The following is a 20,789-nucleotide window of genomic DNA, read 5'->3' on the forward strand; positions in this document are numbered from 1 at the left end:
ACACAAATATACTGTGTATGGTGTGTGTTGGGCACTGTTCTAGGTTCCTGAGATACCACTGAATAAAATAAAGATCTCTATTTATATTTCTTTTTTTGGGGGGGCAATTCTGGGGCTTGAACTCAGGGCCTACACCTTGAGCCACTCTACCAGCCCTTTTTTGTGAAGGGTTTTTTCAGGATAGGGGTTCATATACTTGCCCGGACTGGCTTTGAACTGCAATCCTCCTGATCTCTACCTTCTGAGTAGCTAGGATTACAAGTGTGAGCCACCAGCACCGGGCCTCTGCTAACATTTCTGCTTAATGCTATGGGTAAAAGAGAATATAGATTGAGCTGGTTGTGGTGGGACCTGGAGGCAGAGGCAGGAGGATCCTGAGTTCAAGACCAGCCTGTGCTACATAGTGGACCTTGTCTAAAAAACAAAGGAAATACAGACCAAGGTAAAAAGTATCAGGAAGATATGTTGTAGTACTAAATTAGACTACTCATGAGGCCTTAGTGAGGTGAAATCCAAGTAAACCCTTGAAGATGTGGAGCATTTTTGCCAAATGAATTTCTGAGAGAACAGCCTTTCTAGGAGAAAGCAGGGTGTACTTGGCATATTGTGAGGAACAAACAGCCAGGAGACCAGTGTGCTCAGGTGGCAAGAGTAAGCAAATTGTTGAAAAAGTTAACAGAGAAGTAGAGCAGGACCTGTACTGAGGGTCTTTTAAGTCATATAAAGTATCTTGGCTTCTCAATTAAAATGCAAATCTTTACAGAGTTTCTGAGCAGTGACATGACCCAACCTATGTCATTATTTTATTTTATTTTTATGATAACTGCAGTTTGATCTTAGACCCTCGTACTTGCTAGGCAGTTATTCTTCCACTTGAGCCATGTTCCCAACCCCCAGACTATATTTTATTTTAATTATCAATTAACTTTTGGTAGGACTGGGTTTGAACTCAGGGCTTCATGCTTGCAAAGTAGGCACTTACAAAGTAGGTGCTGTACAGTTTGAGCCAGTCCACTTTGCTCTGGTTATTTTGGAGATGGGGTCTCATGAACTATTTGCCTGGCCTGGCCTCCAAACCATGATCCTTCTAATCTCAGCCTCCAAAGTAGTTTAGGATTACAGACCTGAGCCACCAGCACCCAGACTGACCTCTATTTTCACTTCAAATACCCTTCATTCCTGCACTTGCTGTTCCCTCTGCCTCACATGCACTTCCCTCATTTAATTTATGTGCCTATGTTACCTCTTCAAAGTAGCCCTTAGTATCAACCTGTTGTCTTCCACCTGTCACTCTCTAGCCTCTTCAATCAACGTTGCCTCCAAGTACTTATTATTTAAAATGTTATGACATGCTTTTATTATGTCATCCCAAAGGCAATGCAAGCTCCCTAGGGGCAAGGGTTTTGTTCTTTTCATTGATAGATCTCCAGTCCCTAAAACAGTGCCTGTCCTTGAGCAGAAACTAAACCATGCAGTGAATGAATGTGGTGCTTAAATAAAAACAATGTACATAAAGAGTTGGCAGGGAACCAGACACAGCAGCAGCCAGCCACATTCTGAGATCTCTCCCTGACTCTGGTAACCCTCCTAAGTGTCCTTGTCAACTCAGCCTTATCCTTCTTGGTTTTAGTGGCACTGGGGTTTTAACTCACAAACCCTGTGCTTGCTAGGCAAGTACTCTACCACTTGAGCTATGCCCCAGTTCCCTGTGTCCTTCACTCAGCCATTAAATGTCAGAGTTCCTCAAGGTTAATTCCTGGCCTCTTTCTCCCACTTGAATCTTTCAATCTTCCTTCTAGGAATTGTTTTGTTTTGTGTTATTGTTGAGCTAGGTTGTAAATGTACCTTGTGGCATTTACAAAGTTTCTTACAATGTATCAAAAATCTTCTATTTAAATTCACCCCCTCCACCATTCTCTTTTATACCCCCTCCCCTCTCCTAGGTGTTTTTGGCTAGATTCTTCAGAGAGGTCTATTCCAATCAGCATGTTTTGAGTAGTCCTTCAGTCACTGTTCTCTATTCAGTACCCCCATTTATTTCCTTCATATCAATCATCACAACCTGGAATTGTCCATTTACTTACTTTTGAGGAAAACAGCTCCTGACAATTGGGAACTACACTAATAGCTAGCTAGGCCTTGATGTTGCTAGGAGCTGGTCTGACACAGCTAGACCATGGTACTCTCTTGTTGAGCATAAACACTCTCATAGAACACTAAAAGTATCAGATTAGGTAATTTCGTGACGGTGAAGTTAGACAAATTTCATAATCTTATCTACACACACACAAAAATAGGGTCATTGTGCAATCCACAAAAAATACCAAATGAGTTCTCTTGGCAAGAATGAAAGATGGCTCCTTTTTCATGTGACAGCTTTTGCCTTCTTTCATTCTTCCCTCCTATAAGATTTGTTAAGATATGCAATTATAGAATTACTTTCAAAACTTTTTACTTTTGAGACAGGGTCTTGCTATGTAGCCTGTGCTGGCCTCAAACTTGCAATCCTTCTTAGTCTCCTGAATACTGGGATTACAGGTGTGCACCACCATCCATGGTTGGTTGCTCCTGCTTAAGGGCATCTAAGACAGAATAATTTCCTACTCTTTGAAATCACTTTACATAAACCCTACTCTTATAATTCCTAACTCTGCAATGAGACATCCCTGTGGAGTTAATAAACCCAACCTTGACTGTAGGTATATGCCTGGTGGTCTGGCTGGAAGGCATTGATGCTTTTATCATATTATTACATCCTCAAATTTTAGCACCGAGTGAGTGGCAGGTAGAGGCTGTTCATGGTGTCCTAACATTTTTATGAGCTCAAAGACCCTGATATTTTGCTTAGCACATGGACAAGAAATACATCCCCAAAGAACTAGGTATTGGCCACAAGAATGAGAAAATGCTAACTGGGAAGAAATTTTCTTGAAGACAACTAGTCTTCTGTCCTTTGTCCTGAGTCTTTGAACATGGATGAAGTTAGAGTGACTTTGGACTATGAATAGGAGTTTGTGTTTGTAGTCTTGAAGAGCTAAAAGCTAAGATTGGGGTTCAGAATAACAGGACCTTGTAGCAGCATTGGCATACACGGCTTGGTCTTGTGAGAGAACTAAAACTTCTATTTAAGACTAACTTTAGGTTTGTTCTGATTGTACTTAAACTTGATAAACTAGGACAGGCTGGGTGCTTAATACTTATGAAGGACTGTGTCCACGTTCATGGTTTCAACTACCACCTACATACAGGTAACTGATTTAAGTCCCTAATTTTAATTTGAATGCCCAAATTTACATATTCAACTAACTACTTATTGCTCTGGTCACATGCCTCAAAAAGGCAGCTCAGGAGTCCTTATTTTCAATCTCCCTTTCTGAGATAACATGCTTCCAGTCTATTAAAAGTGTATTCTTTACCTTTACCTACCAAAAAAAGAAAAAAAATAAAGGTAGCTCAGATTCAATCTTCCCCAAAGCACTAATTTGGTTTATAAATACACATAGTGGGCTGGCAGAGTGGCTCAAGTGGTAGAGCACCCGCCTAGCAAGTGCGAGGCCTGGAGTTCAAACCCCAGTACTGTACATAGAAATGTAAGGCAGAACTACCTGGAGAAGACTAAAATACTTTCATTTTGACCTGTCATTTCTAAATGTCCATTTTCTCCAACTCTAATTCTGTTGTCTCTTTTTCATAGCATTTTGACAAGTGTAACTTTTTTTTTGGCAGCACTGGGGTTTGAGCTCAGGGTTTACATGCTTGCTAGGCAGTAACCATGCCAAGTGTTAACTTTACAGGTATTTGTGATTACTTGATGTGTCTTCCCCTGTAGATTTAGAATACACTAGTTTTAGGTCAGTTATTTTAGTGTCTTGTATACTGTCTGGTCACAGGAACTCTTTACAAATTTCTGTTGAAAGACTGCTTCATCATTACTACTCCATAAATACCAAACTGACACAGGTAAAATGTTTGAAAATGAGTCCACAGGCACTTGGGCTTTCTTTCCTTTTTTCTGTACAAGTTTGCACTTGATCACATTGCTTGGTTTGATTGATACTGATTGGCTAATGGACCCATTCTCACCACTGTGTATGAATAAATGAAGAATGAGCTGACTCCACCAAGAATAGCCTCATCTGCGACTTCAGAGATGATTGGGACACAGGGATTGAAGAAAATGCTGGTTTCCACTGCATTTATTACTAATATAAAAAAAGTTAAAAAGAAAAAAAAAATCATTCTCAGTTCTCCGACAGCTTTCAATTCCTCCCTCTTGCCTACACACCTCCTGATCCATTTCCTCAGGGCTAGCTCAGAACAGAAGCTGTTCACTGCCGTTTTCACAGAAAACAACCAGTGCCAGGAGATGTGAGGGAAGAGGGTTGGAAGAGGGCGACAGTACTGTCCAGGTTCCACCCAAAGTCAGGCCAGGTGGAGATTCACAGAATTCAAATGAAAGGGCTGGTGGCCTCACAATGACAAAGCCTACCTAAAATAGGCCAGGGAAGAGCTGGGTAGGGAGGATCATCGTCTGAGGCTTTACAAGATATCACTGGCCTATGTCAGACCCAGAATAACCAACAGTGGGAGAATGGGGAGGACCAGGGAGGGAGTCTATGGGAAGTTTCACAATTCTCCCATGTTGGAAGGTATGGAAAGTCTATAGGGCACCAAGAGCCTCATTCATTTTGGCAGGAAAACTTACTCTAGTGTTGGGAAGTCACAAAAATGCCACGGACACTAAGAAAGTATACAAGGAGATGCACAGTTTCACAACGCACAGTGATCACAGACCATAGTGGTGGGGATCATGCTGACAGAGAAACTACGAAATCCAAAAGCAGGGAAGTAGCTGTCAGGGAGTAACTGTATCAGATACCCAAACTCAACCCCAGGCCAGATAACCTGGTGAGTTTCCCGAGCAGCTGAAAACACTAGGGTGCCACATTAAAAAAGGACTTAAAACAAGCAGCTAGAGGGTAGGAAACCACTCCAGGGCTCTCGGGAATCGAGGGCAATACTGGGTGACAAGTGGACAGATGCACAAGAAACAGCACCAAAGGTTTCCTGTTTAGCAGTCATTTGTGAAGGGGAAGAAGATCCAGGAGGCAGCTGAAGGGATTAAGATGGGATCCCGAAGGTGAGTCTCTGGAACCTGGATCAGAAGATAGTACGCACTGTGCACCAGTGATGAAACACAACTCTGGACCCCAAATGGTGGAGGTGGTAGATGGGGACGGATATGTCACTGACTGAGGGTGATAGGTGGAAGAGCCTCACAGTAGCCGTCACAGGGCCAAAGGGAAATACATGGCCACTAGGTCACAGAGGGCTCCTTCCAGCCTGGAAGGGAAGGCACAGTCTCACAGAGGAGGTCCATTGACGCCTGGGTGGTAGAAGGCACAGAGGTCTTCATATCGACAGTGACCCTTTTTGGAAAAGTGTCGGCAAACAGGGCGGCTGGATTTGTCTGTGAACAAGTAAAAATCGGATGGTTTAAAATCTGAGTAAGAAAAAAAAAAAGTAATGGAAAGCAGAGATAAAGTCAGATTTCCCACCTCCTACCTCCTTGGATTTTTTTCCTTTGGGGCCAAGTACAGAACAGAGCCCAGGCCCTGGGCATAGTAAAAAGAGTGCTCTGTCACTAAGCTTCACTCCTAGACCTCCAGGTATTTTGGAATGGTAGCATTTTTCCTGGGGGGGAGGGAAGGGGCGGGGCAGGACATTCAGGGTCACTCCTGCTTTACAAAACAGTTCAGAGGTTGGGAGTTTAGCACACTGGTAGAGGCTTGCCTGGCATATGTGAACCCCTGGTTCAACTCCTAGCACTGTCGTTCCCTCCCCTGCCCCCCCCCCAAAAACAAAAAGTCTGAAAAAAAGGCTTGGGTATGGGCATCATAGGAATTAGGCCACTATGGGACTGACGGGTATGAAATTTGTACAGGTGTAACAAAGTGGACCTCACCTTCCATAACCTGGGGGCCATCCTTAGGTGGGCAGGTATTCTTGATAAGAGACCAACTTTTGAGCCTTCGAGGGTTTCTCTGCTCTTTGTGCAAGCCTTCCCTGGAGGGACCCCCATGTCCTGGCCCCGGAAAAGGAGGTTCAGCATTGACCCCCCACCATCCACGACCATATGGGCTAGACCTAGGGCCAAGGCCTCCCCGTAGTGGGCCTCTACCCCGAGGAAGAGGTGGGAGACTCAGCAGTGGAGGAATCATTGGTCCCCTTGATCCTGGAGGACCTCTGTGTAGAGCTGGAGAGAGAAACAGACACGAAACAGTGACCAATGGCAGTTTAATCTTGACACAGAAGCCCTGATTTCCCCCCTTTCTACTTTGTACTGAAGTGCAGCACACGACACATGAACTTTAAGTGCATTGCTTAATTATCACAAAATAAAACACACCTGTGTTTCCACCACCCATGTGAAAAGATACTTATCAGTACTTCGAAAGACCCTTCCCTGTGCCCCTCCTTCCTCCCCAGAGGTAACCACTATCTTGTCTTCTAACACCATAGGTCGTTAATCTTTGCCTGTTTTTGAACTTTGTCTCCTTTCAGCTCAACATGGTGTTTGCCAAGATTCATTCGGGTTCCCTGTAGCAGTGCTCGTTCATTTTCATTGCAGCGTAGTATCCCATTGCACGAATATGCAACAACTGATTTATCCATTCTACTGATGATGGACATGTGGGTGGTTTCCAGTTTGGGGCTATAACGAAAAATGCTGCTATGAACATTTTTATACATGTCTTTGTTATACCTGTTACGCACTTCTGTTGAGTACACATGTAGTGGAGAAACTGCTGGGTTAAAGAGTGTAGGTATATTCAAGGTTGATATTATCAGCCTTTTTCATTTTGACAACCTGTTGAAAGTGGTAGGTTTTTTTTTTTAACACAACTTAAAAATTTTACTGTCTTAACTAGCTTCAAGCTTACAGCTCAGAAGTGTTAAATATACTTGTACGTTGTGAAACAGATCCCCAAAACTATCTTGCAAAACTGAAACAATGTACCCATTGAACTCCCTTTCCTCCATACCTCCTCCTTAGCCCCTAGTAGCCATCATTCTGTTGTTTCTATGAATTTTATACACTTCCTGTAGGTGGAATCATACAGCAATTATCTTTTTGTGACTTTATTTCACTTGGTATAATGTCCTCAAGGTTCATCCATGTTGTGTAGTACATGATTCATTTTCTTCCAAGGCAAAGAAATATTCCACTGAATGTATATACATTTTGTTTAATCCATTCTTCTGTCAATGGACATTTGGATTCCTTCTACCTCCTGTATATTGTGAATGGTGCTGCAATGAAAATAAGCGTACAAATGTCTCTTTTAAGACTGTTTTCTTTTGAATATATACCCAAAAATGGGACTGCTGAATCATATGGTAGTTCTAGTTTTAGTTTTTTGAGGAACCTCAATACTATTTAACATAGTGGTTATATCATCTTTTGCCAATTTTTCTAATGTATTATCTGGGAAAATTCTTTAGTTTAGGTATTATCTTTATTGGGTTATATTTGTTGCAAATATTGTCTACTGTGTGGTTTCCTGTTAATCTCTTAATGGTTAATCTTAATCTGATGCAGTTCAATTTATCACTCTTTCCTTTATGGCTAGTGTGTGTGTGTGTGTGTGTGTGTGTGTGTGTGTGTATGCGTGCATGTGTGTGACCATGAAAATATGTTTGCTTCTACAAGAATGACTCTTACCTTTTACACTTAGGTCTACAGTGTACTTGGAATTGATGTTTGTATCTGGTATGAGTCAGAGGTCAAATTTTATTTTTTTCACATGAATGTCCAATTAATCCAGCATCATTTACTGAAAGGACCACGTCTCCAGTTTTCTATATACAGAAATGTCTATACAACTACAGGACTCTCACTGGGCTGTTTAAGCTGTTTTAGTGACTTATATGTCTATTACTGTATCAAAACCACACTTTCATAGCAACTGTAGCTTTACACTAAGTCTTGAAGTTCAAAATAAATCCTCCCACTTTAAGATTGTCTTGGCAGTCTCTCACCCACATTCTCTTCATTTCCATATAATGATGTAGAATGTTTATTTTCACATAAACATTATAGGGATTGATTGGGAATGCACTAAATCTACACATCAACTTGGGAAGAAGTGACATTTTTACAACTTTGGATTTTCACGACTTCTCTCCATTCCTTAAGGTTCAGAATTCCCAGTCTTTTAAGTCTTTGATAGGTTTTACTCCCTCCTCCAGGAACTAAAACAAGAATTCAGACCCCTTTCTCCTCACCTGACTTGGAGTCGCCAGGCTTTCCATTGGCCATGGGGGGAGGGCCCAGAAGGCTGGGTGGTCCTAACAGCAGACATGAAAATATGGTCATCAGAATGGACTAAAGGACTGACATTCTTGTTATTTTGTTCTATTACTCATTTTTTAATTCAACCAGTAAAGTCAGGTATATTCTCAGCAGTGATACAAGTTCTCAACACACTATCTGCCCTTTACTCTGCAAAGCTATTTCAGGCTTGGCAATAAGTTGGGACTCCCTCAAAGCGGGTAATGGAGGATACTGACAACTTTCTCTTTTCTATAAGGTGTTGCTATCCATAGCACCCAGCTGTTTCCAGAGATAACCCAATCCCTCACCTTAACTGCTGGCCAATCAGTTCTTTCTCCTTTCCTTACTTCCAGTGGAAGTGTGGTCACCAACTGTCATTCCAGGCATCACAATCTGTAATATCTCTACTGTCCCTCTCCCATGCCATTCTGCGGCTGCGCACATGAGCTCTTTAGCCTCACCTTCCTCCGCTTCTTTAGAAAGGTTTGGGGGCCAGACTGAGGTTTAGCGTTCAAGTAGGACAACTCCTCACTCAAGGCTCCATCCCCGAACAGACCTCCCCCACCGCCACCCCAGCGCGTGCGCCCTTCCTCCTTTTCCGTTAGCGCCTTTTCCCCCGCACTTCATCAGTCTAGATGCTCGCCTCAACTGGCTGACAAGCATGTGCACACCCTTCCCGGCGCCTCACCGATGGGACTCTCATCTTCCTCATCTCCAGTCTCTTCCCGCTCAGGCAAGAGCGGGGGCTCTTGTAGTGGTGGCTGCTGTTGCTGATTCTGCTTCTTTCGTTTCGGCATCGTGGCTGCGGCAATGGCTGCAGTGGGATTTGGAGGGCAGTGGGGAAGGGGCACGCTGGGACTCTGTTTCCGCTTCCGGGGGTCTGTGGGTCGTGAGACTGATGCTCCCGCCGTTCCGCTTCCGGAAGGCTGCGGGGGAATCGTTACTGCGGCCGCATTCTCATGTAAACTGCCTCCCTCGGTCTGTGCAAGGCATGGCGGCAACCTTAAGCCTTCTCTCTGCCGCGCTTCTTTAAGCGGTTAATTTTTTTTCTCTTCCCCCCACACTGAAAAGCACAACCAGCCCCTTACAGTGTGCCCATAGAGTCGACGGGCTTTCAAAGAGCCAGAAGGCCCCAGACCGAAGGGCTGTCGCATCCTAAGATCGCCACATCCGGTCCCTGGTTACTATGGTAACAGCTGGAGGCACAACTTTGTGCCCTCTGACCTCTCTCCAAAAGTCCTTGTCCCACCTGGGTTTCTGTTCTTGCTCGCGCTTGCACTTATGGTCGGCTGTAATCCTTATCATTGTTCCTACAAAGAATTTGGGTCACAGCAGGTCGGCCCCCAGGACTCTTCAGACCGCCGTCCGCCCGTTAAGACCTCTGACCGTGCCGGAGTGTAGCCCAGCAACTTAGCTTCATTCCTTGGACTCGCATTCTCAGCTTTCCACTGAGGCCAAGCTTGGGAGTTGGTAGCATTGCTTCCGCGAGTCCACACCCTCTTTTCCCCCCAGGGTAGTAGGGCCCGCCCACCGCTCCGCCGCCCCCTCCAGGTGAGTGGTAGCTTCTCCAGGAGCGCAAGGTAGTGATGACACGCATCCCCCCGTCTCCGCGCGCAAGTTGGTAGCGCCCGTGACGGAGTTAGCCCGATCCTCCCACGCGCGCCTCCTTCCTCGCAGCCGCCGCGCTTCTCCGTACCACTGGCTCTCATGTGACGGTAGCCCACCCCGCATCACCCTCCCGCCTCGTTCCTAGAGAGGAGTGACTCCGTTTCCTCCGTCCGCCTTCCATTCTGGCAGCCGCTGCGTCTGTCGGGCCCGCCCGCTGACGTCATCTGCTAGCCCCGCCTCCTCAAGGGTCCTGGGCCCTTGTGGCGGGGGCTGTCCGGGGGGAGTCAGTTGAGGCGGCGGGAGCTCGGCGAAGGGCGGGCCAGGTGACTGGTCCGGGCCATGCCGAGGAAGAAGCCCTTCAGCGTGAAGCAGAAGAAGAAGCAGTTGCAGGACAAGCGGGAGCGGAAGCGAGGTCAGTGCGGGAGCAGGAGGAGGGGGCGGGGCTCGGCTCCCGCACATCTGGAAGGAGGGGTGTGCCCGCTGCACCTCTGGGGGGGCGTGGGAGGGGGTGGTGGGCTCGCGCAGATCTGTGTGGGAGACCGCGGAGGGGATTCCCCCACTCCAGCCCCCCCCCCCAATAGGGGTGGGGAGGGATGGGGCGTTGGGGGAGGGGAATCCCTTCAGCTCCAACGGGGCGCCATCCCCGTAGCTCCCTGGAGGAGTGACTACTTCTCCATGTACATCCGGGAGGGTCCTGGGAAGGGTGACGGAAGATGGAGCCTCAAAAGAAGTTGGGTAGGCTGAAGGAAAACCTGGCCTAGCGGATAGGGGGTCTTTTGGCCCCTGAGAGTCGACCAGCACTGGCGTCACGGGCCCCTCCCCGCAGGGCTTCAAGATGGGCTACGCTCCAGTTCCAACAGCCGCAGCGGGAGCCGAGAGCGGCGGGAGGAGCAGACCGACACCTCAGACGGGGAATCTGTGACCCATCACATCCGTAGGCTCAACCAGCAGCCTTCCCAGGGCCTGGGCCCGAGAGGCTACGACCCAAATCGGTGAGGGAGGGAGTGAAGCGCCGACCTGGCTATCAGAGCGTTGGGGGAAAGCTGGTGGCTGCTGATGGAGGCTTGAAAGTGGAGAAGGTGGGGCTGGGATGACAGGGTTCTCTCCGGAGCGGGCCACAATTCTTTCAGAGGGGCTGGAGAGAGTCTGACTTTTAAAGGGGGATGACCCGATCTTTCGTGAAAGAGATACTTGGGGAAAAGCAAAGTGAGAGAGGAGACCTGAACAACTTGAAAGATTTATGAAGTTATCTGCCCAAGAGGGGAGAAGACGGGAGTGTGTGGCCACAGGACTTCTCTGGATGTGTGGTCCCTGTTTCCTTAGATACCGGCTGCATTTTGAACGAGACAGTCGCGAAGAGGTGGAGAGGAGAAAGAGAGCAGCTAGAGAGCAAGTGCTACAGCCGGTCAGTGCTGAAGTGCTGGAGTTGGACATCCGGGAAGTCTATCAGCCTGGCTCAGGTGAGTGAAAGCAAGACAGCTGGGTATTTCTCCTTAGTGGTCCACTTTGGGAAGAGATTTGAACAGGTAAGAGCTGACCTCTCCAGGGTCTGGAGTTTACATTGGAATCCTTAAATCTTCATACTTGCTTGGATTTTTTTCCTGATTTCCTAGTCCTGGACTTTCCTCGACGTCCTCCTTGGAGCTATGAGATGTCTAAGGAACAACTAATGAGCCAGGAGGAACGGAGCTTCCAGGAATATCTTGGGAAGATACATGGGTCTTACACTTCGGAGAAACTCAGCTACTTTGAGCACAATCTGGAGGTGACAGTGGAGTGGGGACAGGACTTGGGGGGCATTATGATCCTGGGACAAATTGCTCTGGGGTCAGGTTAGATTCTCTTCCACCAATCCTGTCTTTTCAGACGTGGAGGCAGCTGTGGCGTGTATTAGAGATGTCCGACATTGTCTTGCTCATCACTGATATCCGACATCCAGTGAGTACTTGGGATGAGGGTGGGCAAAGGCAGAGAGGAAGGAAGGTTCTTGTACTGGGGTTTGAGCTCAGGGCCTTTTGCTTGCTAGGTTGGTGTTCTAACATAACCCTCAGCCATTTTTGCGTTAGTTATTTTTCAGATAGGGTCTTGCTTTTTTTTTTTTTTTTTTTTGCCTGGGGCTGGCCTAGGAACCAGATCCTCATACCTTCATCTCCTTCATAACTGGGATTACTGGCATACTCCATCACACCTGGCTTGGATTTTTTGAGATAGGATCTGCTGGCCTTAGACCATGATCTTTCTATCTTTGCCTCTCACATAGCTGGGATTATAGGCGTGCACTATCATGTCCTGCCCCCTCTTCTTTCTAGCTTTCTCATCTACCCTGTGCTAATGTCTGCAGACAGGAACTTAGTTTTGCTTTTCTTTTCTTCCCTTTTATAATGCCAGAAATTGAATGCAGGACCTTGCACTTACTAAGCAAGTGTTTTACCACCTAAGTACATCTCTAGCTCGAGGAACTCAATTTTTTATTCATCTCTCTCTCTCTCTCTCTCTCTGTCTGTTTTTGGTAGGGGGCAGTATTGAAGTTTGAATTCAGGGCTTCTTGCTTGCAAGGCAGGCACTCTGCCACTTGAGCCATGCCTCCAGCCTTTTTTCTTTTATTGTTTGTTTGTGGTGCTGGGGATTCAATCCAAGGCCTTGCCATAAGCAAGACAAGTAAATGCTCTACCAATGCACCAGCTACATCCCCAGTTCTCTATCCTTTTTTAATGGGCTTTCTCATATGGCCCTGCCATTTATTTATTTATTTATTTATTTAGTGGTGCTAGGGATCGACTTTGCCACATGCTAGGCAAGTGCTTTGCCACTGAGCTGTTACCCTCACAGTCCAAATTTCTGTTTTATTTATTAATTTATTTATTTTGCAGTACTGGGGTTTAAATTTGGGGCCTTGGGTGCTTGCTAGGCAAGTGCTTTAATCATGTGAGCCACACCTTCAGCTTTTCATATGTTGACATACCCTGTCACTTCTCCCCTTGCCAGCTGACTCTTTTCTGCACTTCCTTTGATGAAAAATTGCATGTTTTGTCTCCCAGCCTACCAGAGCTAGATCAATAGAAAATTCAGTGAAGGCAGCTGGAGGCTTCTTCCTGCCCAACCCAAAGATGCCCCTTTTTCCTTATTTCGTTTCTCTAGCACGACCACATCAGTTGCTACAGAACCTGCCTGGAATGGTAGGGTAGTGGTTAAAGCTATAGACTGTGCTGTTGGACTGCTCTGTGAATCCTGACTCTGCCACTTCATTGTCCTCCAGTGGAGAAAGGGAGGTCTGTGGGGACATTTAGATTGGGAGTCCTTAACAAATGTACCCACATATATAGTCACAAATACACACGTGCATGTGTACATCCGTACACACAGGCACATTCACACATACTTACGTTCACAGTCATACATGCTTAACACAAACTTGCACACGTGTGCAATTGCTTGCATGCAGGCTTCTTGCATGTATACACACTTATACAGTTATGTGCACACAAAATCAGGTATTACATTCTACCCCAACCCCCATTCCTGTTCCTGATCCCAGGCTTTATGTAGGTGTGCTAGATATCTCTATTCCCTTCTCCTGTTTTCCATTCATTTCTGTCTCTAGTCATGACCTACAGGAAGCCTTCTGAGACTTGCACAGGTATTACTAACCCCTGCTTTGCCTTCCTTGTTCAGTTTGACTGGTTTACTATTTTCACCCCAGAACCTGCTATTGCCAGAGCCTCATCTCTGAGCTGTGCTTGGTGAGTGGGGAGCTGGAGGCAGACCACTGTGGGTTGATATCTCTTTATTCTATGCTCTTACCAACCCTTTCCTAGGTTGTGAATTTCCCACCAGCACTTTATGAGTATGTAACTGGAGAACTTGGATTGGCCTTGGTGTTGGTCTTGAACAAGGTGGATTTGGCTCCTCCTGCTCTTGTGGTTGCCTGGAAGCATTATTTCCACCAACACTATCCCCAGCTCCACATTGTCCTTTTTACCTCTTTTCCTCGGGACCCCCGCACCTCACAGGAGCCTAGTAGCGGTGAGTGGGCAATGATTGGGCAAACGTGGGAGAGGTGGGTGGCAGGGGATAAAGGGAAGAAGAGAGGCTTATTGGCAGGGGTACCTAATCTTGGCCCTAAAGAGTTGTGGGAGAGTTAGGGTACATAAGCCTGTGTGCTAACGCTTCTGAACTCTCTGATCTTAGTTTTGAAGAAAAGTCGGCGGCGGGGGAGAGGGTGGACTCGGGCCCTGGGACCAGAGCAGTTGCTGAGAGCCTGTGAAGCCATCACTGCGGGGAAAGGTACGTTGCTCTTGAAGGGGGCCATGGGGAGTCCATGAGGGAGACCTGAGACCTGGCGTCATTTTGCTGACCTCTTTGGAAGTCGGCTCCTCTATTATGTTGTGTGTAATGGGGGTAGAATAAGAGCAGACTGATTTGGTGGGATAAGAGAGGCAGGAGGTAAGCAGGAGCCTCAGTGGCCTTGCTGTCTTCAGTCTTCCTGGTCCTTTTCAGAAATTCAGGCAGAGAAATGGGGTCAAGTGAAGGCTGGGAAAATTCTCTGGCCTGCAGTTAGGCAGGCTGGCACTTTATGTCTCTAGAGGGTGCCAGTGACATCAACTGCATGGCATAGTTTGTGCCATCATATACAGAGGCCCTTGGGGGACCTCTTTCATCTCTTTCTCTGAGCAGTGGACTTGAGCAGCTGGCGGGAGAAGATTGCTCGGGATGTGGCTGGGGCCACCTGGGGTAATGGTTCCGGAGAGGAGGAGGAAGAGGAGGATGGGCCTGCAGTTCTGGTGGAGCAGCAGACTGACTCAGCAATGGAGCCCACTGGCCCAACCCGGGAGCGCTATAAGGACGGTGTGGTGACCATCGGCTGTGTGGGTAAGGACATGGTGACTTGCACATAATGGTCTCCAGGAGGCACTGCTGTTTAGTATTTAGAATGGAGGGAAGGAGATCCATCTGACCTCCTTAGGCCCTAGAATCTCTGAAGGTGGGTCTCTGCCAATGGTCCTGGGCAAGCAGAGGAGGCCATCTGCTGGAGTGGAGTTAAATTCCATCTCTTCTTAGCTGTATGATCTTGAGTAAGTCCTGTAACTACTTAATCTTAGTTACTTTGATTTTTTTTTTTTTGGTGGAACTAGAGTTTTGAACTCAGGAGCTCACACTTGCTAGGCACTTGCTCTACCATTTGAGCCACTCTGCCAGCCCTTTTTTGTGTTGGGTATATTTGAGATAGGGTCTCATTCCCCATCTTCTCCTCTTCTGGCTTCAAACCTCAATCTTCCTGATCTCTGCCTCCTGAGTAGCCAGGATTACAGGTGTGAATCACCAGTGCCTGCTAGTTACTTTTGTTTTATTTTATTCATTTATTTTTTGGCAGGGCTTGAACTCAGGGCCTTATGCTTGCTAGGCAGGTGCTCTACCTCTTGAGCCACTCTGCCAGTCCCTTTTTGTGTTGAGTGTTTTTGAGATAGGGTCTTATGGACTGTTTGCCCAGGCTGGCTTGGAACCACAATCCTCCTGATCTCTGCTAGGATTACAGATGTGAGCCACCAGTGCCCAGGGTTACTTTGATTTTAAAAGTGAGGATGTTGATACCCAGTTCAAAGAATAATTTTAAGGAATGAAAGACATAGTGTTGAGAGAGCCTAAAAATGCCTAGCAAATGGTGATAACAGTAAGAACAATGTTGTTAAACCTTAGCATTTATACGATGCTTATGGTGCTTACTATGAGCCAACCCCTGTTCTGAATGATTTATAACTATCATCCCAGCTGAGGTTATTAGCCCCTGTGCAGGGATCATTAAGTCATAGCTGGGGCACAGCAAGTGTTAGCTTCCGTCTGGGTCTTAACCCTTAAGCTGTGGACAGGGAGTATCTCTCCTTGATTGAAGGCTTTGTTTCAGCTTTCAGTGGGGGGAAAAAGAATGTGTGATTAGGTTGCAGGTCCCCTTTTTCGTTGTGGGTATGAGATGAGAAGAGACCTTGGCAAAACTATGATATCTGAGATGCTACTGGAACCAAAAAGACCCAGCCCAGAAGAAATCTAGGGGTGTGTAGATACTTGGGCTCCTTGGAAGCACCCTGACTTACCTTTCATTGTCACTTGTGTTTTGTGAAAGAGCTGCCTGGCTGCTGAGTAACTGCTCCTCTTTAAAGTCATTTCAACCTGACTTTCCCTCCCTTGATTTCTGACCTTCCCATGGGCCTCTGCTGCCTCTCTTACTGGCCTCTGTGCTGATTTGTTGTTGGGGTGTGTGGTAGAGGTTTGTGTGGCATGGGCAACCCCAAGTTTGGATGTCCCTCGGCTCTTATTCACTTATCCATTCAATAAATATTTACTGAGCACCTACCAGGTGCCAGGTGCTATTCGAGGGATGGAAAATGCTGCTTTGATGATGGCAGAAAGGTCTCTACATTCATGGAGCTTATAGATTTTTCATCTATTATCTATTATAATAAAAAAAATCTATTATAGATTTTTGTCATCATTATCTAGGGACAATGAAGGAAGTAAATAAATCTATGAAAGGAGATAGTGACTGGGAAGGGGAGAGTGGCCTAGGTGAGGAGATAAAGTGAGTCATTTGGAACTGTAGGGAAAGGGTCTTGGGAGCCCCCCAGCTCCTATGATAGGCATTTTGGACTTTATTCTGTCTTATTAGAAGCCAATTGAGGGTTTTTCAATAGGGAATGACAGTATCTGATTTCCTTTATTAATTAATTTGTTTGTTTGTTTATTTGGCAGTGCTGGGGTTTGAACTCTGGGCCTCATGCTTGCTAGGTGCATTATCACTTAAGCCAAGCACCCAGCCCTGGATTTCCTTTTTTAGAAGCTTGTTCTTACTGAGTTGAGAATGAATGGTGGGAGATGAACAAGAAAGGAAGCAGGGAAAGCAGCCAAAGTCTTCCCCATCAGCCTAGGGGAGAAATAAGTGCTCAGAGTAGAGTGGTAGAAGTGGAGGTGGTGAGACCAGCTCAGAAACACGATATATTTTGAAAGTGGGGAAAATGAGATTGCTGATGGCTTGCTTTTGGCATGTAAGAGAAAGCAAGGAACAAAGAAGGACTTCCAGGCTTTTGTCCTGAATAGCTGGGCATACTGGGAAAGGAATGGATTTGGAGTTCTGGGGAGCAGAGGGGAATGGGAAATTAAATTTGAGATTGTTTTTAATATCCCGAGTGGAGATGTTGAGTATTCTGTGGGTATAGGAATCTGGAGCTTAGAAAAGCAAAGAGAATTTTGAATTTGGGAGGAATTTAAATTTGGGGAGCCACTGACGTGTCTAAATGGTATTTAAAGCCATAGGATTGGACGAGATGTAGGGGAGAAGATGGGTGGAGAAGAGGAGGCTAAAGACTGAGGCAGTTTTGGCAAAGGAGGAGGAACCGGCAAAGGGGAGCAAGAAATGAAAACCAACGAAGTGTCTGGAAGGGAAATGAAAAAAGTGCTTGAACAGGAAAAGAGGATTAGTTGTGTCAGACACAGCTGACAGATGGAGTAAGGATAACAGAGACTCGGTCAGTGGTGTGGTGATATGAAGGTGAGTGTTTCAGGGGAGTAGATGAGAGAAAGCCAGATTGGGACAGCCTGGGAGACTGTACAACAACATGGGGAACCTCACATAGTGTTGTGTGAAAGGGGCCAGATAGCAGCTCCGTGCTGCACAGTTCTATTCGAGTACAGTTTAGAGGCTGCAGAATTAAGCCAGGCACCAGTGCCACCTATCTCGAAAATCCCCACACAAAACATGGCTGTTGGAGTGGCTCAAGTGGTAGAGCACCTGCCTAGCAAGTGAGAGGTCCCAAGTTTGAACTCCAGTGCCACCAAAAAAAAGGGTGCAGAATTAAGCTGCATTGTTAAGGATGATGAGGTCATAAACTAACAAGAAGCATAAGGAGTGGTATCCCTTGAAAATCAAGATAAGGCCCCCATGTGTGGTGGGGTGAGGCAAGAGTTATGCAGAGTTAGGATGGAGAGGGGCAAAAGGGGCCTTTCAGGAAGTGTGTCTCTGGGCTCAAGGCTGGATGCTGTAGGATTTCTTAGGCTGCACACTCATGTTCTGTCCATTTCTGTGTATATTATAGTTTATAGTCACAAAGAAGATCATGAAGAAGTGATAAAAAAAATAGACAAGTCTTTAAGGAGTTTTACTGTAAAGAAGATAGAGAAATAGGCTGGTGGGCTTGTCAAATTACAATTGTTCCTCCTTCTCCACCCCTTTGGAAAGGAGATAACTCGTACCTCAGTGTGTAGTGAAGGAGCACAGTCAGCCTGGCAGTGCGTCTTTTCTCAGGTACAGCATGGGCAGAGAGTTGCACTTTCATGGTTTTGGTTTTGTCAGGTGAGTAAGATGTAGAGAGGATCTATGGCTGGGAGTGTCTGTAGAACTGGATCACAACTCTGAGGTGGGTAAGGAGGGTAGAGGGGCACAAGTTGGTGTTGCATTGTGTAATCATGATGGTATGAGGCAAAGAGTTATTGTAATGGAGGAACCAGAATAAGTGAGTCTAAAAGATGGAATGTTAGACCACAAAGGGGTGCTTAGAATTGAGACGGGAGAAGTTACAGGACCAGAGTGTGACCATGGAAGTAGGTAGCTGAGAGGAAAGGGAGCTATCTTTGAGAGTGAGATATAGGCACTGAGGGCCAGCGTGCTGGACAGAAGATGTGTGTAGGCCCTGGGCTCAGCCAGAAAGAAAGTGGTGATGGCCGTGGAGAGAGGGGCAGTGAGTGCCCAGAACTGCCAGGCTTCTCTTTGGACAGGGTCAAGATAGTCACTACTAGATGCAGATCTCACCCACCCACTCTGTTGTTCTGTTATCTCATTTAATCCTGCCCATTCTGTCTGTAAAATGAAGAAACAGGCTCAGAAAGTTGAGTAAATTGCCTGAGGTTACAGAGCTGAAGTGGAAAGGCTAGGATTCACTGCTAGCAGCCCAGAGCCTGATTTGTAATTTGCAATGTTATACCGCTTCCTTAATTTCTGAGCCTTGGTTCCTCTTTCATCTACACCCACAGCCCAAGTCCCATTTGCTTTCTTTGCCTTCCTCAGGTTTCCCCAATGTAGGGAAGTCCTCGTTAATCAACGGGCTTGTGGGACGGAAGGTTGTGAGTGTCTCCAGAACCCCGGGACACACCCGATACTTTCAGACCTACTTTCTCACCCCCTCTGTGAAACTCTGTGATTGCCCCGGCCTCATCTTCCCCTCCCTGCTGCCCAGGCAGTTGCAGGTATGTGGCAGAGGAGGGGTGGGAGAGGCAGAGAAGATGCAATGCTGGAGAAGGTACTGAGTGCTTTCCCCACAGGTCCTGGCTGGAATCTACCCCATTGCCCAGATTCAGGAGCCCTACACAGCAGTGGGTTTCCTGGCCTCTCGGATCCCTGTGCAGGCCCTACTCCACCTGCGCCACCCAGAGGCTGAGGATCCCTCTGCTGAACACCCCTGGTGTGCCTGGGATATCTGTGAAGGTGAGTCCCATAGTCTATCTGCAAGGCCCTCGCTTCTCTGCTGCCTTTTCTTCCCCTCCTCTTTGCCCCGCCCTCTTTTCCCTCAGATTCTACTCTTGGTGAAGCAGCTGTTCACTCACCCTAAAATTTCTGCTGCAGGACCAGCAAGATCTCTTGCCTGAAATGTTTTGGGGAAGATTGGAAGGAGTATGTTACTGGAGTGACTGGAACCTGGTTCACAGGCTTCCCTTCCTGTTACTCTTTTCTCCCTCCAGCCTGGGCAGAGAAACGTGGTTACAAGACAGCCAAGGCGGCTCGGAATGATGTGTATAGAGCAGCTAACAGCCTCCTGCGACTGGCAGTGGATGGCCGCCTCAGCCTGTGTTTCCATCCTCCGGGCTACAGTGAACAGAAAGGTCAGAGCCCAGACATTGTCTTCACCCCCTACTATGGGATGGCAAAAGGGTGTGGGAATTGTGGTCAGATAAGGGTCAAACTTGTGTTCTGCACCTGTTGGCCAACTGTATTTCTTAACATCTTTGAGATGTTTTCTTGATCTGCAAATGCAAGTAACAATTGTCCCTAGTAAGGTGGCTATGAAGGTTGAAATCCATGTGCACAGCCTCTGTTCGGTACTTTGCACATGTGAGGTTGGATGAATGACCAGCAACTATAAAAAGTCATTATTTTAGTCTTTGTCTCTTCCCCATCTTTCTCTAGCTTTAGTCCTTTGCTCAAAACTCTCCTTCATTCTTTCTCTTCTTTTGGTTCCCCAGGCACCTGGGAGTCTCATCCAGAGACCACGGAGCTGGTGGTTTTGCAGGGCAGGGTGGGACCAGCAGGTGACGAGGAGGAGGAGGAAGAGGAAGAGCTGAGCAGCTCCTGTGAGGAGGAGGGAGAGGAGGACCGGGATGCGGATGAGGAGGGAGAAGGGGATGAGGACACCCCAACCTCAGCTCCAGGGTCCTGCCTGGCTGCCCGAAACCCTTACGCCCTGCTGGGCGAGGGTGAGTGCTGAGTCCTCACCCAGGGCCACCTTCCCTCCCAATGTCTTTGCTTTTGGACTGATCTGGAGGCATCTCCCCTCTGCCACTCTGATTGCGAATAAAGATTGTCTGCTTTGTAGCCCCTTCCCCAGGTGACCTGAGGTGAGAGCAGCTGTTTCGAGCTGGCAGCTGTGGGAGGCTTCTCTTCGTTTTGTGCATTCTCTTTGTGAAGGAGTGTTCTCTTAGCAATTAATTCAGTGGGCTCTTAGGCCCTGTGCCCACTCTCCCACTCTGCACCTTAGGAATCCATCATTCTGAATGGGAGAAAAAGTCTAAGTCCAACTCTCCTTCGGAGTTTGTGCCAACTGCCCTGAGTTGAGCAATAGTCTTCTGCGCCCCCTGCTGTCAGACC

The 20,789-nt window shown here is 46.8% G+C and overlaps 2 protein-coding genes across 2 annotated transcripts; one reads left to right on the top strand and one right to left on the bottom strand.

The window, feature by feature from the left end:
• Positions 1-1,923: 1,923 nt before the first annotated feature.
• Positions 1,924-9,868, bottom strand: Prr3 (proline rich 3). The gene is made up of 4 exons (XM_020185754.2): positions 9,027-9,868; positions 8,290-8,352; positions 5,966-6,256; positions 1,924-5,470 (listed from the first exon to the last, which is right to left on the bottom strand). Exons 1-4 carry the CDS (start codon positions 9,133-9,135, stop codon positions 5,364-5,366), a joined length of 570 nt encoding a protein of 189 aa, XP_020041343.1. The 5' UTR covers positions 9,136-9,868; the 3' UTR covers positions 1,924-5,363.
• A 159-nt stretch (positions 9,869-10,027) lies between these two features.
• On the top strand, positions 10,028-20,516 carry Gnl1 (G protein nucleolar 1 (putative)). Its single transcript, XM_020185752.2, has 12 exons — positions 10,028-10,358; positions 10,773-10,938; positions 11,270-11,406; positions 11,560-11,711; positions 11,813-11,884; positions 13,762-13,969; positions 14,135-14,230; positions 14,621-14,815; positions 18,996-19,174; positions 19,250-19,412; positions 19,667-19,807; positions 20,168-20,516. Exons 1-12 carry the CDS (start codon positions 10,286-10,288, stop codon positions 20,407-20,409), a joined length of 1,824 nt encoding a protein of 607 aa, XP_020041341.1. The 5' UTR covers positions 10,028-10,285; the 3' UTR covers positions 20,410-20,516.
• Positions 20,517-20,789: the final 273 nt, after the last annotated feature.

Source organism: Castor canadensis, chromosome 8 (assembly GCF_047511655.1).
Source record: "Castor canadensis chromosome 8, mCasCan1.hap1v2, whole genome shotgun sequence".
NCBI lineage: Eukaryota > Metazoa > Chordata > Mammalia > Rodentia > Castoridae > Castor > Castor canadensis.

What these genes read in the sequence shown, in the direction of transcription:
- Prr3 (XM_020185754.2), bottom strand. Translation starts at nt 9,135, where the DNA reads ATGCCGAAACGAAAGAAGCAGAATCAGCAACAGCAGCCACCACTACAA. An exon ending in GGAAGATGAGAGTCCCATCG is followed by an intron (nt 8,353 to 9,026) that starts GTGAGGCGCCGG and finishes GTCTGCTGTTAG; the next exon opens with GACCACCCAGCCTTCTGGGC. An exon ending in TGGCCCCCAGGTTATGGAAG is followed by an intron (nt 5,471 to 5,965) that starts GTGAGGTCCACT and finishes ACTTGTTCACAG; the next exon opens with ACAAATCCAGCCGCCCTGTT.
- Gnl1 (XM_020185752.2), top strand. Translation starts at nt 10,286, where the DNA reads ATGCCGAGGAAGAAGCCCTTCAGCGTGAAGCAGAAGAAGAAGCAGTTG. An exon ending in GGTGACCATCGGCTGTGTGG is followed by an intron (nt 14,816 to 18,995) that starts GTAAGGACATGG and finishes TGCCTTCCTCAG; the next exon opens with GTTTCCCCAATGTAGGGAAG. An exon ending in TGCTGCCCAGGCAGTTGCAG is followed by an intron (nt 19,175 to 19,249) that starts GTATGTGGCAGA and finishes CTTTCCCCACAG; the next exon opens with GTCCTGGCTGGAATCTACCC.